Source organism: Cebus imitator, unplaced genomic scaffold (genome assembly GCF_001604975.1).
Source record: "Cebus imitator isolate Cc_AM_T3 unplaced genomic scaffold, Cebus_imitator-1.0 Scaffold180, whole genome shotgun sequence".
NCBI classification, from domain to species: Eukaryota; Metazoa; Chordata; class Mammalia; order Primates; family Cebidae; genus Cebus; species Cebus imitator.
In genome coordinates this window covers 445,647-464,461 of record NW_016107495.1, presented here as the reverse complement: position 1 = coordinate 464,461, position 18,815 = coordinate 445,647, and the positions used below count along the sequence as shown (strand labels likewise).

Here is an 18,815-nt window from a genome sequence, read left to right as displayed (position 1 = left end):
TGGGCATCACCTTCGGCAGCTGCATTCCATCTGGGCTTCTGGGTTGGGGACAGAGGGCACCTCTGGTCCAAACCCTGCCACCTGGGAAGGGTGTTTCCTGCTGCAGCCTCAGCTTATCATTAGGTACTTGGGACACAGGCACCAACAACGACAATGGTGCCAGGGATAATGTCCCATAGGATATGCCTGCCAGCTTTCTTGGCAGCTCTGCCCAATTTCCAAAGTCCTAGAGCCCCAGATCTTGGCCTTTCTGCCATGAGACCCAGTCCTGGTTACTTCAGTCCTACGAACTGCACTATTTGTAAGCATGCAGCCCAGTGACAAAGGCCCCTGTGCTGCCTCAGGGGCCCATTCAGAGCCATTGCCTCCTGGCCAAGAAAAGAGGCTGGGCTGCAGCAGTGCCCTCTGCCCCGGGACTTCTAATTCTGGTTTAAGCCCTGGCTAGCCACACAATGCCAAGATGTACACTGCAGGAACTTTGCTTTCAAGAACAGGCCAAGCTGGAAGGAAAGAACACTTCAGCTAGGAACAAGTACGCTGGGCTCTGGTCTCCCTTTGCCTTTTTTTTTTTTGAGACAGGGTCTTGCCCTGTCACCCAGGCTGGAGTACAGTGGATCAGGGCTCACTGCAGCCTCCCAAGTAGCTGGGACTCCCAGGCATGTGCCAATACACCTGGCTAATTTTTTATTTTTTGTAGAGATGGGGTTTCACTGTATTGCCCAGGCTGGTCTTGAATTCTTGGGCTCAAGCAATTCTCCCACCTCAGCCTCCAAAAGTATTGGGGATACAGGCGTGAGCCACTGCATGCAGCCCCCCACCCCTTTGCCTTTTGCTATCTGGTCACTTCACCTGTCCAGGCTTCAGTGTTCTCATCTGTAAAATGGGGGTCAGAACTCCTGCCTTCATGACCTAAGTAGGGTGTTGTGAGACTCAAAGCAATCAGTGGCCAGCACAGAGTTCTCAGAGGCTAAAAATCACTCCACAAATTTAAGAGTTGGTAATTATTAGCAGTGGCTGGGGATGGCGAAGTTTTCTGTTCCAGATTCTAAGGGCAGTGTCTGGAAGGCTGAAGTCCGACCTGCTATGAGAATGTGGCTAGAGGTCAGTTAACTTGAACCTCCAGTGTGACCATTCTGCAGACTGGCAAGCCTTCTGGCTCACCCCTCCTGCTGCCTGCCGGTCCCTTCTTTCTGACCTGCTCTCGGGGGACTAGCTTTAGGGACTGCTGGGTTTCCACTTTCTCCATAACTGCAAAGCCATGCAAAACAACACAAAGAGAGCGGGAGGTTGGGAGACACAGCTGGGGACGGAGTGGGGGAGTGGGACTGAGTGGGGGTGACTTGGACAAAGACACGCTGGCTTTTGGAACCAAGGAAAGGTGGGAGAGCTAGCAGGACAGAGGTATGAATAGAGATGCAAACGTACACGGAACATGAAGTCCCCTCCGGAGGTGGGGGTCTGGGTACCAGCAGGGTCTCTGAGGACTGGGAGCTTCTTAGATTTTCAAAGGGAAGGGACGCTCCCAGCTTCTGCCTTCCCTCCTTGACTCCACCAAGTTTCACATTTCTCGGAATTTGCAGGGCTCGGATGGGGGCCCCAGGGGTCCTCAGAGCCCGGCCTCCTGCCGGCTGGGGCAAGCAGGCACAGTCGGAGATGGGGGCACTGGGGGAGAGTGGTGAGGGATGTTGTGGGGGGTCCCACTGGGCAGAAGGCGGCGGGGGCAGTCTCCTGGCCGACAGCAGCAGGTCCGCCCGGCAGGGGTCCCCAGCCCGCGCCCCCAGGCGCTCCAGGCCCCCCGGGGCGGTCACACGGAGCTCCTGCGCTTCATGAGGCCGCGGAAGGTGGACAGGCTGTGCAGGCCTGTGGACACCGAGCTGATGGCGGAGCGCGGCGCCCCGCTGCACAGGCAGCGTCGCGAGGGCGTGTCGCTGTAGCGGCCGCCCCCTCCCGGCGAAGAGTGGCTCTGCTCCACGCACGTGTCGGACGTGGAGAGGTCCCGCGGGATGATCATGGGGATGGAGTACTGCAGCTTCTCGCGGCTCTTGTACCACAGGCACGAGCACATGGACTGGAAGTGCAGCACCTCCGCGTAGACGTTGCGGAAGCCGCCGCTGCCCGCCGCTGCCATGGACGAGGCGGTATCCGTGGTGTGCGCGCTGCCGCCGCCGCCGCCGCCGCAGCCCGCCTGCCCGTTGCGGGTGAGCAGCGCCCGGTGCTCGGCGTCGCGCTTCTCGTCCTCGGCGTTCATGGTCATGAAGCGCAGCACCACGAGGTTGAGGAAGGCGCCTATGACCGTGAGGCCCGTGAGGATGTAGACGAAGCTGAAGGCCACGTACTGCGGCTGCGTCTGCAGGGCCTGGTCCTTCTGCAGCGCCACGTAGTCGCCGAAGCCGATGGTGGTGAGCGTGATGAAGCAGTAGTAGTAGGCCTGGAAGAAGGTCCAGTGCTCGTAGTGGGAGAAGGCGGCGGCGCCGATGCACAGCGTGCTGATGCACGAGAAAAAGCCGATGAGCACCATGTTGGCCATGGACACGTCGGCGCGCCGCATGCCCAGCCCCTTCTTGGCACGGTGCAGCAGGTACCTCACCAAGGTGTTGATGCGCTCGCCCAGGCTCTGGAACATGACGAGCGTGAGCGGGATGCCCAGCAGCGCGTAGAACATGCAGAACACCTTGCCGCCATCTGTGCTGGGCGCCGCGTGCCCGTAGCCTGAGGGAAGGTGTGGCAGAGGAGAGAAAGCACATGCTATGGAGCTGCTCTTCCAGAAACCCTCCTCTGCCTCCCCCTTGCCCCACCGCCTCGCCACCCTGCGGGTCTGGGCCCACAGTGACGGGTGCTCCTTGTCCCCGTGCACTGGCCTTGGCCCTTGCTCATGCTTTCTCCTGTGCTCTTGTGACTCCTGCAGAAGGTATGTAGGAAGGAAGAGGTAGAGAGGGCTAAGTGACTTCCAAGGTCACATGGCTTGGAAGCAGAGCAACCCGCGTTTGAACTTGAGCCTGTTTGACCTCAAGGACTGGACTGTTTTGTATGCCTGGAGAAGGGCTGGCCTTGGTGCTACTGAGAACTCATCCAGCGGCACAGGGAGCGTGGAAGGGCACAGGTCAGCTGGGAGAGCTGGATTCTAGCTCAGTGTCCTGGGCTGCCAGCATGCTCCTTGTCCTTTCCATGTCTCAGTTTCCTTGACTACAAGGGGAGGTGGTTGCCCTGAATGGTTCTGACATCCTGTGATCCAGTGTACAGGAAGGGAGACTGAGGCAGGGTGGCTTCTTGATGGTTTCCCTACTGCCAATCAAAGCTTACAGGGGGTTGGCTGGCAACAGGGGCCCTCCAGTCTCCTGGGGGCAGCTGGCCCACTGTGCCAGGGGATAAAGGAGACTGCCTGCCCCTCCCTGCAACAGCTGGATGAATGAGTGCTCCAGGGTCCTCATCAGTTTCCAGTCAGAGGCCCTGGGGTCTTCCTCTGTGCTTGTTTTGATGCAGGGTCTGTCCTCATGGGGAGGTGGCATAACCCTTGGCAAAGCAGGAGCCCTGGGTGTCCTTCCAGATGTGTTACTATCATCAGCCAGACAACCTCTCTGTGCCCCACCCCCACCCCGGCCCTCCCTGAGCCAGGATCAGGACAGAGGCAAAGCTTCCCTCTGCACCAGCCATCCAAAGGCCTAAGTTAAGAATTCTACCTGGCTACCTGGAGGGAGAATGGCCCTGGATGGGAAGTCATCCCTAGTGGCAGGGACCTAGTGGCTGTGTGACCTTGGGCAAATTAATCCCCCTCTCTGAGCATGTTTCTTCATTTGTAAAGTGTATTTACTGGTGCTGGCCTGCTTCTTTCATTGTTGAGATATTTACTATGTTTATTAATAGAATCACGGTAATAAAACAATGCTGACATTTCCCTCCTTTCTAAGCCTTATCAAATCTTAACCAAATGTTTCTTCTTCCATGCAGTCCTCCTGGATTCCTCACAGCTAAAAGTGATTTCTGCCTTATTTGAGTGGCACTGAAAATGTTCAGCTTTTAACTACAGGGCCAATATTTCCACCACCTTCTGTCCTCCAGGATCCCCAACTACAGAGAGCAAATGCTAGCTCGGGGGAAGGGATGGCACTGATGGGCCTTGCCACATTGCTCTCTAGCTTCCACTTCCACATTGCCAGCCAACCTATGGAGGCCCAGAAGACGTTTGATGATTAAATTTCAGGGCAAGATACTGTGTGACTCTGTTCTAGACTTGTGCTCTCTCTCTCTCTCTCTCTCTCTCTCTGTGTGTGTGTGTGTGTGTGAGAGAGAGAGAGAGAGAGAGAGAGACAGAGAGAGAGAGATCTCTGAGCCTTAGTTTCTACATCTGTAAAATGGGTTAATAATGCACTTGCCTCACAGAGCTTTGGGGAGGAATAAGTAAGATGATGTGTGTGATCACTTAGCCCAGAGCCTGGTACATATCAAGTGCTCAGTAATGGCTCCCTGTGATTAATAATGACAGAAGTGCCAGATTACTCTCATGTTTCCAAGAGAGCAGCCAGGCTTGGGGGCAGCTCAGTTCCAGTAAAGCTGGCACCTCTGTCAACCCAGGGCCATTTGGATCTTAAAGCTCAGGGAGCTCTGGGGACAGCTGCTTGGGCTGCCCTTAGAACTGGCTCCCCTGTCCACCTCAACAGCGTCAGGCCAGTGACTGTGTCACCGTTTGCCAGGGACCCGGACAGCTGAGCTGTTGAGCCGCTGTGCTTGGGACGTCTGCGCCCCAGCAGGGTGAGAACAGATTGTGCCCGCCAGCTCGGCCACGGCAGCCAGACCACAACTCACCTCGACAGCTAGGCAGGCCCTGAGCCAGAGCTGCTTCTCACCCAGTACTTCCCTGTCCCCCAGGCCAGCACTACTTGGTGGAGGGGGGAGAGCATGGCATCATGGATGGGGCTCAACAGGGAGTAGGTAGTGTGGACATAGCCCCAGCTTGACCACGTGATAGCTGTGTGACCTTGGGCAAATCCCTAGCCCTCTCTGGGCTTACTTGCCTTGCCTGCACGCTGGAGGATTGAGCTAGAGCTATTAATTCCCACCCTTGCTGCGCACCAGAGCTGTCTGCAGCAGCACAGAAGAGACTGGGCGTGAGAGTTCTTTGGAACCTGTGGCTTGCGAGATGGAAGCAGTGGTGGTGGGATCTCACAGGGGAAGGGTGACCTGAGAGTGTGGGCCTTGGGGCAGGGCCATCTCCATGGGGTCAGACAGCCATGTACCACTTCCAGGGGCCCTCACCCCCTCTCCGCTGTTCCCTTGTCCCGTGTTTGTCATAGCCTGTGGCTTCCCGGGGCCCATCATCTCTTAGGAAAAGCCAGTGCCCGCCTATCTGGCAGCCTCACTGCTCACCGTGACTGTGCTCACAAACCCCCACCCCCCGCTTCAAGCAGCCACACATCCCTTCCTTGCCCTTCTCTTGCTGTACCCTGCAGCCACCCCAGAGACCTGTCCTCACCCCATACCCAGCCAAACCAGCCCCTCCTCTACACAGCGCCTCCCACATTGCCTCGTGGCCCTCCTCCACCTCTCCTACCCCAGCCCGCAAGGACCTAGCTTCAGCTGTAAGGGACGACCCCTTCCCAGGCTTAACCAGAGGCTCTTACGCCAGGCAGAGCCTTGTGCCCCACCACAGCCACTGCCCTCTCTGGAGCAGCCGTGGCCTAGATGTGCCTCATCTTTGGGGTCAGATGCCCCCAGGGCTCAATCTCACTTCCTACTGCAGGCTGAGGCTTAAGAATAAGGGTGTTTTTTTTGTTTTTGTTTTTTGTTTTCTTTTTTGGATGGAGTCTTGCTCTGTCGCCCAGGCTGGAGTGCAATGGTGTGATCTTGGCTCACTGCAACCTCCGCCTCCCGGGTTCAAGCGATTCTCCTGCCTCAGCCTCCCAAGTAGCTGGGCTTACAGGCACGCGCCATGGCACCCAGCTAATTTTTTATATTTTTAGTAGAGACAGGGTTCCACCATGTTAGCCGGGATGGCTCAATCTCCTGACCTCATGATCTGCCTGCCTCGGCCTCCCAAAGTGCTGGGATTACAGGCGTGAGCCACCGGGCCTGGCAAGAATAAGTTCTTACCCTTCAGATGTATTTTTAACTTAATTCTCAAAAACTTCTTACAAGATCACTATTATGACTGTCTCTATATTACGGTTGGGGTCACGAAGTCCAGAGAGGCCTTGTGGGTTGGCCAAGGCCACTGGGCCTTTCTGACTCAGCATTCATTCCGGTACACGGGAGCCAATGCATCACCCAGAAAGGGTGATCAGGCAGGGAGGCCTTGGGAGGAGAGCGTTTCACTTGGGCATCGGCCTCAGGCATTGCCCTGCGCTGGATGCAGCAGAGGTGGTAACAGAAGGGCCATGCTCAGGCAGACAGACGCTTCTCCAAGTATCGGGCCTAGGGTGCCCCCCCCATCTCCTGTCCTATTGTCACTGGGTGAAAGGACAAGGGAGTGTGAGGACCTGCTGACGTGGGTGCCCAACTCGGAGGGGTGCCAGCTGGGTGGAGCCACTCCCAGGGGATCCTGGAGCTTCTGGGAAGTAAGTGGGAGTTTGGCAAGACCCATCTGGCTGCCAAGAGGCCCGCTGCCTGCCTGGTCCTTGCCCACGTCGGGCTTGGCTTTACAAGGGAGGGGGTAAAAGATGTTCTCTATCTTCTCTTCTCTGTCCAGCCCTTCGAGTCTCTGGGTGAGGGGCTGTGTCTGTCCTTACGTGGCATCCATGCACACAGAGGCTTCTCTGGGGCTGACTCTCTGGGGACTCTCTCTTGCAGTACCTGCTGGACTCAGCCAGAGCATGTGTTCTGACCAGGAGACTCCAGCCACTGCCTCTCAGAAAATGACCGGGACTGTCTATACCTCCTCTCCCAGCCTCCCTTCCCTGAATCCAACATAGGTTTAAAGATTTTTAGAGCCAGAAATATCCTTAGCCATCATTTGGTCCAGTCTTCGCACAGATGAGGAAATGGAGGCCCACAGAAGGAAAGCAATCTGTTCAAGGTCACGAAGCTTGTGAACGGCAGAACCAGGACTACAACCCAGGATACTTGGTTCTAAAATCAATGCTGTGTCCACTGCCCCGGCTCAGGTATGACCACAATTATGCCTCTTCATTCAGCCATGGTCCAGTGGCTCCTATTTGGGAGCAACTCAGCTAAGAGATGGCCTGGGAACCTGGCTGGAGGCACAGAATCCACCTAAGGAAGCCAGGTGGCTGGACATAAAAATTAATTATTAGTGTAAATATTTTAGGGCAGCAGGAAAACCGAGAGATCGGATGCAAACCCTGGACCACCTCAGTTCCTCTGTTTTCCTCCCAGAATCACCAAGGAGCTCAGAAACTGGCTGAAGCTGTCTTCCAGGGTGATGCGGGGTGGGGATGGGGGTGTGGGAGTGGGGTTGGGACTGGCCCTCCCTTTTACTGGTCTTTCTCTCCATGTAGTTTATTTCCTTCTAGTTGAAGCATAAGCAGCCACTCTGAGCCCTTGGTCATGGCCTTGGCCAGACTGGGCTTGGCTATGTGTTCCCCACTGGCCTCCTATGCCTGCTAGCCTGCTAGCCTGACCTCCTACCCCTGGCCTAGCTGGCCACAGCCTTGGGCAGAGGAAAGAGCATGGAGCTAGGAGGCAGGAGACCTGGGGTCTGACCTGACCCTGTTCAAAGACAGCTTTGTGTCTTGGCAAGTTCCTTCTGGGCTTCAGGTTTCCTCATCTGTGACATGGAAGATGGGGCAAGAGATGAGGCTCCCACCTTTTCCCACTACCTTTTATTATTTTCTCTGTTTACTCACCTGTTCATAGAGTCAAAATTTTGAAAGATTTTATTTATGAAGTTTGACGTGGTGATCAGTGCAGCGTGGATACTCTCTAGAGCAGGCACTGAATAAATCATTGTTAGAGTCATAATTAATTTCTTTCTCCATCAAAATTAATTAAGAACACATCTGCCAGTCAGAACGTCTGATTAGCCTGAGAGAATTGACTCTTTGAGATGGAATTAAGTTATTGTTATATGTTTGAAATACTGAACACAGGGAGAGGATCTCTGCAGTTTAGGGGAGTAGGGAAGATCACAGGCTCTGAAGCCAAACAACTTCATCTTTGGCCACATTGCTTAATCCACTGTGCCTCAGTTTTCTCACCTGTTAAATGGCAATAAAGAAGTACTCACTTCATAGACTTGGTGTGGGGACTTGAGTGAGTTATTAGACTTAAAGTGCTTAGGAGATCAATAAATATTAATTATAATATGAATATTTTGGGGAGCACCAAGATTCTATGATCTTTAAAGTTCCTTTCAGTGCCAACATTCTGTGATCAGTGTTGACTCAAGTTGTTTTTCTGAAATGCCAACTCCATGGAATGTTAACAACTGTTGGATGAGAAGAGCGGCTTGGTTCAATGAAACTGGGAAAATGCTGAATTTAACAGGAGTCACTGTCGTTTGATTTGAGCATAGGCTTTCTCAGGGCTATGCATATGTTCATGTGCAACGTCAGTCACGGTCAGGAAAAGGTGCCTGTCTTCCCACTTCCTGGACCTTAGGGCACTTTTCTCATAGCGCACATCACCAAGCAAGTGTTCCCGGGAGCACCGTTTGGGAATCGCTCCCGTGCAGCATCAGGAGCCTCTAAGGTCCTTCCCCCAGGTCCCTGATGTTATGATTCTTTGATCTCCTTCTCTGGGTGGCCCAGCCCTTCTGTAGATTAGAAACCACAGCCCTTGGCAATGCCAGCTGTGCCTGTCTCCAGGCTGACCCAGTTATCTAATGTAAATAGGCAATGGCTGGGCTAATGTTTGTCCTGAGGAAAGATGGATGAGGGACTTGTGGCCTGAGGCGCCCAAAGGCCATGAACTCCGGGCTGATGCTGAAGTGCATGGGTGCATGGGTGACCTCAGTGTGTCTTGGGCCTGGTGTGGCCACCAGAGAGGATGTGGGCTTGGTGGAGATAGAGGCAGCTCTGGGGGCTGCAAGAAACAGGGAGGGCCCTCAGGAAGGCCAGGCTCCCCTGCTGGATGGCAGAGGGCAGCTGGGCTCAGAGGGCACCTAGGGGAGGGCCCAGGAGGAACCAGCCCCTCAGGGGCTTGAGGCAGAGACAGGGAGCCGCCCCTCGGTGTGGGGATGGCAGCAGTGTGGAACCAGGAAGTGGGACTGCAGGATCCAAGGAGCCTAATTGACGTGTTAAAGGAGATGAGGCAGAAGGAGCCTCTGCTGTGTGCCCAGGTCCTAGGGGAGGGAAGAGCTGCAGCTTGGTGGAGATGGGAGGAGGGCAGGTGCTCTCCTTCGTCCTGTGAGATGCAGCGCAGACACCGCCTTTCCCAAGAACCTTCTGGGAACTTTCTCTGGGCACTGGAGGGGCCTCTCTTCCCTCTGCTCCTTTCAGTCCCCCACCCCATATTTGGGCACTCAGGTCTGCAGAGGAGTCCTGCAGGGCTGGCTTGTTCTCTCAGTGTCCAGCACAGGCCAGGGTGGGGGCAGCTGCCCAGCAAGGGCTGCAGAACCCAGAGGCCCCATTTCTGAAGGACTCTGAGGTCTGGGATGGTGATGAGAAACCATCCCTTAGACACCCAGGATGAGGACGGGAGGTAGCCCTTGGCAGGAGGGCTTTGGGTGACTTGTCGCTCCTGCCCTCACTATGGACCCTAGCTGCTTCAAAATAAGGTCAGCTGCAAGGCTTAGAAGGAATCCCCCTGTGCTGGGCCTGGCCAAGCCCCTAGTTAGGCCTGGGAACCACAGGGTTTCATGGAGCTGGGGTGGGGGTGGGGCCGGTGTACAGAACGGGGTCTGGAGTTTGTTTCCCTTCAGGCCAGAGCTCCTGGGAAGAACAGCTCTGAAGCAGAGTACCCATCCGCTTCTTCTGCTCTGCCCCTTCCCGAGGCCTCTCATCATCCCGTCTCCTCTCCCAGCTCTTCCCCCAAATACCCACAGCAGTTTCTCTCCCTGACCCATCCTTCCTCCCAGACTCCCCACTCCTGGGCCCACTGCTGTCTCCTCTCTCACCTTGATCTGCCTCCCATCCATAGGTGGCCCTAGTACTGATTTAGGGGCCTCTGATGCAGGACAAACCCTCAAAGCCCCCATCCCCCACCCTCCCCAGGCCTATATGCGAGGCAGGGAGCTCAGAGGGAGGGTGCTGGTGTCATGGAAAATCCCTGCGGCAGCCAAGGTCAGTGTTTGCAGACACAGCCTGGCCTAGAGCCAGGCCTGCCTCCCTGGCCAGCTCCCTCTGGCCCATCCCAGAGGCCGGCTTTGTGCAGGGGCCCTCAGAGGCACCCCAGGGCTGCTCTGGGTGCCTGGGGATAGGGACCTTAGGAGCTATCAGTCCTGGTGTGACAACTTATGTAGCTCAACCCGCGTTTTTTTTTTTTTTTTTTTTTTTTTGAGACGGAATCTCACTCTGTTGCCCAGTCTGGAGTGCAGTGGTGTGATCTTGGCTCACTGCAACCTCTGCCTCCCGGGTTCAAGCAATTCTTCTGCCTCAGCCTCCGAGTAGCTGGGACTACAGGTGCGTGCACCACCATGCCCAGCTAATTTTTGCATTTTTAGTAGAGGCAGGGTTTCACTATGTTGGCCAGGCTGGTCTTGAACTCCTGACCTCGTGATCCACACCCCCCCCTCAGCCTCCCAAAGTGCTGGGATTACAGGTGTGAGCCACTATGCCCAGCCCTCACTCATTTTATAGATGGGTAAACTGAAGCTAAGAGAGGTGCAGGGACTAGCCCGAGGTCACAGCAGCTCAGTGACACAGCTGGGACTGGGATCCAGGGCCATGATGTCGTCTTTTACTGCCCCATGCTGCAGACGGAAGCGTCCTGAAGTCTGTTCTCATAGGCCAAGGAATAACAAAGGCTGTTTAAACACTTCTGTTATATAAGGGCTAGCCTGAGGTTGCACTAGACTTGAGCTGGTGATGTGGCCAGGAGAAACAGACCTAGATGTTCTATTGATGAGGTCCCTGACCTCAAAACACTTTCCATCTGTGATTGAATCAAATGAAACCTCTCAGTGGAAGCACTTTGAAAATTTCAGTGCCCCATATAAAGCAGAGGTTATTATTACATGAATTATTAAAATGTGAGGCAAAAGTGGGGAATGTTTTAGGAGGGATTTAAGACAGAGGCTGAAGGAGGGCTGGAGACAGGGAACTTTAGTTGGGGTATCAGGGAGGGCTTCATGGAGGAGGTGGCATTTGCTCTGAGCTCTGAAGGGTGGATGGGAAACGCAGGGTTCTGATGAGCAGAGCTACTGAGGCAAGGATACAGTGTTAGGATGACACATAATGTGTTAAGGCCAGAGAAAATACACCTGCGTGGGACTGCTGGGTGTGCTCCCAAATGGGGATGGGTGGGGGCTGGCGGACTCTCTCAGAAAGGCAGCTGCATGATACACATCGAGAACCTTAAAACTGTGTCTGCCCGGTGGCCCTGCAGTGCCACTTCTAGGAATCTCTGCTCGGAAAATAACCAGAGATCAGAACAAAGATTTATGAACAAGGATGTTTATAGCAGCATTTTCATTGTGAAAAATTGTAAACAATCCAAATGTCCACCAATAGGGTGGTTAAACATATTAAGCTGTATTTATGTGGTGGAATATTGTGCAGCCATTAAAGTGCCCTCTTGAGAAGTCTCTTGATTACGTAGAAAACTACCACATCATGTTAAATTAAAAGAGCAGGAGACAACGCTTTCTATACTGTGGGATCCCATGCTAACATGAAAATATGAAAGATGTGGCTGGGCACGCCGTTCTTTCCTGTAAACCCAGCATTTGGGGAGGCTCAGGCGTGAGGATCATTTGAGCCCGGGAATTCAAGACCAACCTGGGCAACACAGTGAGACCCATCCCTAGAAAGAAACCAAAAAATTAGCTAGCATGGTGGCATGCAGGTGTAGTCCCAGCTACTGGAGAGGCTGAGGTGGGTGGGAGGATCACTTGAGCCTGGGAGGTGGAGGATGCAGTGAGCTGTGATTGCACCACTACACTCCAGCCTGGGTGACAAAGGGAGAGCTGTTCCGAAAAAATAATGTATAGACACATATACATTTTGTATGTGTACACGCATATACAGCTGTAAGGAAATATTCTTTTTTTTTTTTTTCTTTGAGATGGAAAAAAGGGTTTCACTCTTGTTACCCAGGCTGGAGTGCAATGGCGCGATCTCGGCTCACCGCAACCTCCGCCTCCTGGGTTCAGGCAATTCTCCTGCCTCAGCCTCCTGAGTCGCTGGGATTACAGGCACGTGCCACCATGCCCAGCTAATTTTTTGTATTTTTAGTAGAGACGGGGTTTCACCATGTTGACCAGGATGGTCTCGATCTCTTGACCTCGTGATCCGCCCACCTCGGCCTCCCAAAGTGCTGGGATTACAGGCGTGAGCCACCGCGCCCGGCCCTGTAAGGAAATATTCTAAAGCTCACATGGCTTATCCGGGAATAATGGGCTCATGATTAATTTTAATTTTCTTCTTATAAATTCTATACTACAAAAAACTATTACTTTTGTAAGTAGAAAATGATGAATATTAGAAACCTGACAACAGCACAAATGCTTCTGGTGTTGTTGGAGCAGGAAGTACAGTTGAAAAGTGAAGATTGGCAAGGTGGAAAGGGGCCAACATTTGAGGAGCTTTGAAGGGCGGGTTCAGGAATGAAGTCTTCATATTAAGGCAATGAGGAGCCACAGATGGCTCTTGGGCAGGGAAGCGCTGTGCTGAGAGAGATACTGAGCTGAACGCCTGGCATCCCTGGGCAGGGGGGTGGCTGTGGGAGATGGAGGCAGGAGGCTCCACTGGGGGCCTCTGCATGGTCTAGTTGTCAAGTGCTCAGGCCTGAGCTAGAGCAAAGCAGAGGATCCAAGAGTTCGGGCTGAGAGGAGGAAGGTAGGGACGAGGGGCTGAGAAGGAAGAGGAGAGGAAGAGGTGAGGGGAGGAGAGTGGATGCATGGAGTGTGAGATGGTCTGCATTCTTGGGTGAAACGGTAAGCCTCATGAGGACAGGGGTTCTCATCTCTTCTGTTTGCTAGTCAATCCCCCACACCTGGAAGGGGGCTTGGCACCGAGCTGCCGCTTCATCAATTTCTGTTGAATGAATGACTTAGGGAGAGGGAAGCATCAGAGATGAGCCTGAGGTGTGAGCAGAATGGAGACACAGGGGGTAAGCAGAGAGTGAGGCTTAAGGGGGGCAGTGGCACATCACCAGCCGGTGATCCAGGGAGTCCTGGGCAGGGCCCTGACCGGGGCCAGTGGGGTCTGTTCTAAGCCAGCCACTGAGCCAGTTGCCATGGCCCAGGCCTGTGGCCTGTCCGCGTCCTCATGACCAGCTGGACAGGGCATCTGTGAGCTCAGAGCTTCTAACAGATTGGATCTGGTGGGGTTTTAATTAAATGAATCCACCAGGAACAGCCTGGCATTGCGGAAGGAATTCCACAGCACAATTTAACGTGGACTTGGCCCTCTCCATGGATGGCTGAGGTGCCAGTTCTCCCCCACATGCTTTTTTCAAGGCCCTGTCCATGACACTGGCATCTGGCTGGCCCGAGTCTTACACACTTCCACTCCCTGGCTTTCCTGTTGAGCCCACTGAGGAGAAGCCGGGGTGCGTTGACATCTTCTTGCCACAGTCCCCAAAAGGGAATGAATTGCTCCCAGCTGGAAGCCCTGTTGGGTCTGAGGAGCGGCGGAGGCCAGCCTAGGTGTGGGCTCAGAGCCTGGCTGCCTGAAATCTCACCCTGTGGGCAGTGTTTCGGGGGCAAGGCAGAGCCCAGAGGATGATAGGAATTACAAAGCACTAGGAGTCAGGAGGCCTGGCTCCCATCCTAGCTCTGCTGTAGGACAGGGGTCACTGAATTGTTTCCTGTAAAGAGCCAGATAGTAAATATTTTAGGCTTTATAAATCTACGGTCTCTTGCAACTACTTGACTCTGCCATGGAACCAAGAAAGCAGCCATGGATACTATGTGACGATGGGCATGGCAATTAGTGTTCCAATAAAACTTTATTGACAGCAACAGGTGGTGGGCCAGATTCAGCCCATGGGTCCTAGTTTGCTAAGCCTACTGCAGGGTATTTGTTAAGGCGAACCAGCTCCCTGAGACTTATCTGAGCGAGTTTTCTTATCTTGGTTTTCTTAACTTCAAAAGAGAAGTTAGATTAGAAGATCCCTAATGTCTCTTTCTCCCTAAAAAGTTATATTTTAGCATTGAATAAATTGCTAGTTCCTCCTGTTCCATGTGCCGAGCAGAGGCCCTGAGGAGAGGGGTACGTTCTGAGCAGCATCTGGTGCCTCAACCTGGCTGTGGATAGGGTATCAGCAGCTCTTAGGGGAGCCCCTTCCACATTTCCAGACACTGCTGGTGCTCTTTGTTCTCCCTGTCGGGCTTCTATTCCTCCATCGAAGCCCATTTCAAAAGTCACCCCGTCTCTGAAGCCTTCCTTGATCCCACCCACCTAAACAAATCAGTGCTCTGGGCTCTTTGTTCATTACTCATTATCCTTCACACATTCCTCCACTCAACCAGCAGATGTTTTTGAATCCTTAATAGGTGCTGTGCTCCAAGTTCCAGAATAATAATTCCTTGTATTTCATTTGCGCAGGACTTTATCATTTACAAAGCAATCTCTATCCATTCTATTGTTTGAGTGTGCATTGCTATCCTATAAAGGAGGTGTTATTGTTATTCTTATTTTACAGATGTGGAACCTGAGGCTCAGAGAGACAGTGTTTTATCTCAGGCCATAAATGCTAGAATCAAACTTGGCATTCAAAGGCAGTTTTTTCTGCTGTACTTGGCTGCCCCAGGACTCTTCACACCAAGATGGAAGTCAGAAGACCTGGGGTGTGGTTCTAGTTGTGCTGCTGTGTGATCCCAGGCAAGACACTGCCCCTCTCTGGTCCTTGAGCACTTCCTCTGGGAAATGAAGAAATTAGAAGATGTTCTTGAGGCCCGTCAGTATTCTAGGATTGTGGGCTTTCGGAGGGCCACGATCTCTCCCCCGCAAACAGTGGAGACAGCAGTAGTCTCAGTCAGGCAAAGGCCACTGGGAATGTCAGCTGCCCCAAGCAATGACACTGGGCATTTGGGTGTATGTCAGCCCCACGGTCCTGGTGGGCACTGATCAGATGCTGTGGAGAGAGTGATGTCCCTGGGGCCGGCCTGGCCAGCCCAGCTCTGATTGTAACATTCCCCAGCTGAAGAGGAGGGGCAGACAGAGCCAGGTGGAAAATCCGCCACCCACCCCATACAGCTTCCTGACCCTTGGGGGCACATAGAGTCAGGGAGGAGATGGCCACGTGTCCCTGCCTGAGTCTCCCATGCCAAGACAAGCCAGAACATTTGGGAATCTTATTGGTCCCCAGCTTCTCCCCTGCTCCCTGCCACTCATCTCACGCTGGAGACCAGGTTCCCGGAGCCTTGAGCCTTTGCTTTCTTTCATTAATTTAGCTGCTGCTATTCTTTATTTTGGGTCTCATTTTGTCCTTGAGTCTGGACGCAGAGGCTGTGGAGGGCAGAGGTCCTGCCTTGTGCTTTTCAGTGGCGCCGTGCCTGGCACACAGCAGGATGGTGGTGGTGGTAACAGCAACGGCAGCAGTAGTGATAATAACAAAACTCACGTTTATCAAGCACTTGTATGCCAGACACGATGCACACCGTACACTCTGCTAAGCGTTTGTTGCGTATTATTTTTAGTCTTCACAGAAATGTTAGATGAGTATTATGTCCACTTTGCAGGTGAGAAGACTAAGGCACAGACAGTTTCCATGATTCATTCAAGCCCACACAGCTAGTGAATGTCTGAGTCAGGGGACAAGATCAGGCCGGTCACCTTGTCCAGTCTAATGTTAGTTGAATGGATGCTGAATTCTGGAAGGCAGGTGCCCTGGTTTTTCAGTTAAGGGGACTGGGCTGAGTGAGTGGCTGGCGATTTGGACAAAGCCACACAGGTATGTGGCCTCCAGGGCCTCTAGGCTGGGGCCTGTGGATCAGGGTCCATGGCCCATCTGAGTGGGGTCTTGATGCATCCCTCCTTTTTTGTTTTTTTGAGATGGAGTCTCGCTCTGTCACTCAAGCTGGGGTGCAATGGCATGCTCTCAGCTCACCTCAACCTCCACCTCCCAGGTTCAAGTGATTCTCCTGCTTCAGCCTCCTGAGTAGCTGGGACTACAGGTGTGTGCCACCAGTCCTGGCTAATTTTTGTATTTATAGTAGAGATGGGGTTTCGCCATGTTGGCCAGGCTAGTCTTGAACTCCTGACCTCAATTGATCCGCCAGCCCCGGCCTCCCAAAGTGCTGGCATTACAGGCATAAGCCACTGCGCCCTGCCTGCGTGCCTCCTCTTAAGGTTGTTCTGGACAGTGACGGCCTGGGGAGGGCAGACAGGTTGGTGCTCTCTCCAGCATGGCGTCCTGCTCCTTCCTGCCCAACCCCTCCCCAGTAGCATCCACTGGCCTGAGCCAAATGGCAGGAGGCTGTAGGCCAAGACTGGCCACAGGCTGTGGGGGCTCATGGCCAGCCCTGGAAGAAGACACCCTGCCTCTGGCAGAGGGAGCTGTGGCACCTGGGGAGGCTGAGGGGGAAGCAGGGTCCCCAGGGAGGCTGCGGCACTTGGCTGGTCTCAAAAATATCGTTTGGAAAATCATCAAGGCGAAAATGGCTTTATTCCCTCTTAGCTTGTCTTAATTAATTAATTGAGCAAACATTTCTTAAGCACCCACTACTCTGTGCCAGGCACTAGGCTAAGTGTGGGAGAGGATGCAGAGACAGGCCGGCTGGATCTTGCCCTCTGGGAACAGAGGCTTGTTGAGAAAGGAAGGGAGGTCTTTGCCCTAACTGTGGAAATCTGAAACTGCTCTGAAACAATTGCCAGCAGGCAGGTGGGAAATGGCTCTAAGTCAAGATTTGCCCCAGGATATGCCAGGTCTATGCAAGAGGGGCCCATTGGGTGAAGGCAGGGCCCAGGAACCTGGAAAGGGAGTCAGAAGGCCTGGGAGTCTTGCCAGCTCTCCTGCAGCTGGGAGCATGGCATTTTCCGCTTCTCGCAGCCTCCAAAGATGACCCTGGACACCTGGAAACGTTGTTCAGGGTCGGTGTGAACACCTGGCTGGTGTGCAGAACTGCTTGACGCTGGTTGTCACTGCAGATTGGATCAAGGTCAGCGTTGGAGGCCACACTCTCTCTTTTCCTCCTTCCTTCTTTGTTTTCTGGTTTGTTTGCAATTTACTATTTTTTAAACCAACGTCTATATTTTAGAACAGCTTTAGATTTACAGAGTTAGAGCAAAGACCTCCCTTCCTTTCTCAACACTCAGCACCTCTCCTACGTTGATGCATTGCTGGCTGCTGTTCCTCCCCCCGCACCTTGCCTTCCCCCAGGAAGCCTCCTTCCTGCTGTGGCCCCAGGAGCCTCCTCTGCTCTCCCCACGTGACACCCATCTCTGCCACTCAGTGGGCCTCTCTTGGCAGGCACTGGCTGGCCTATTTACCCATCTCCTTATGCACAGCGGTGCTTCTATGAGCAAAGCTCCTTTTAGTCAAGTCTGCCTACACAGCACGGGGGACAAGGGCTGGCTCACACGGAGGGGTGCTGGGCACTGGACAAGCCTTTTGGGAGGTGGTCAGGACTCAGGCCTGGACCCCTGGGTGGGTGCTCTCCTGCTGGCCTCCCCTCTGTGCAGCTGAGTCTGGGGCTGCAGGCGGGAATGCAGAGGATGGAGCGTAGGAAGTAAGGGTGAGAAAGGGAGGCATTCACATGCCAGAGCGGAGCCTGTGCTGTGGGAGCCTCTGTGAACAGTGGCAACGGTGGCAGGGAACCTGGACGCCCTCAGGCTTGTTATCCCTAATGTTCCCCATGACCCTCAAGGTGGCCATGATCTGCTCCTTTTTGATGGAGAGACTAAGGCTCAGGAAGGTTAGACATTGCTGGCCCAAAGTCGCACAGATGAAAATTGGCAAAGGTAGGATTCAACCTTGTCTGACCCCCTTAGATATCCCCAGGACCACTCCCTTTGTCAAAGCACATAGAAAGCATGTCCAACAGGCCAACATCCCAAGACCGCTGTACGCCGCTCAAAGCAGAACCTGGCCTTGCGGTGCCCTGCGTATAGCAGGTGCTCTAACTCTGTGAGGGTGAGGGAGGCCTTCCTAGCCAAAGACCCTCTCTCCTGAGCCCTGCCCCACCCTGCTTTCTGGAGGCAGATGCACCCTGAGGTTGGGTAGCCAGGGCTTTCTGTCTTAGGGATGCGTCAGTGTGGCCCTGAGCCAGACAGAGCAGGAGGTGAGAGAGGGAAGCTGGAGTGCAGGGCTCAGGGCCCGAGGGAGGCTGTCTGTGGTGGGCATGGTTGGGGGCCTGTCCACTTCTACCTCTTTGGAACTGTCTGTCCTACAACAACCCTAATCAAGGGGGGACCTAGGCGGCCCCTTTGTACCATGTCACCCTGGCATCAGAGCAGATTGGACCAGGGTTGGACACTGGGGCTGAGAGGACTGGGCTGGACTGAGCAATTCCTGGGCCCCAGGAATTGTGATAAGGGGCGGAGGGGCTGGGTCAGCTGCACAGGGCTGAGCTTCAGGGTTAGAAAAATGTGAATCCAGCTGGGTGTGGTGGCTCGCACCTGTAATCTCAGAACTTTGGGAGGCCAAGCTGGGTGGATCATGAGGTCAGGAGTTCAAGACCAGCCTGGCCAACATGGCAAAACCCCGCCTCTACTAAAAATATAAAAAAAATTAGGCGGGCATGGTGGTGGGTGCCTGTAATCCCAGCTACTCAGGAGGCTAAGGCAGAGAAGTGCTTGAACCTAGGAGGTGGAGGTTGC

The 18,815-nt window shown here is 53.9% G+C and overlaps 1 protein-coding gene across 1 annotated transcript in view; it reads right to left on the bottom strand.

Moving 5' to 3' along the window:
* Positions 1-728: 728 nt before the first annotated feature.
* Positions 729-18,815, bottom strand: part of KCNK3 (potassium two pore domain channel subfamily K member 3) — a 41,970-nt gene continuing 23,883 nt past the window's right edge. The window contains exon 2 of the mRNA XM_017545547.2: positions 729-2,709. Within this exon, the coding sequence (XP_017401036.1) occupies positions 1,805-2,709 (905 nt within the window). The 3' untranslated portion in view covers positions 729-1,804. The remainder of the gene's footprint in view (positions 2,710-18,815) is intronic.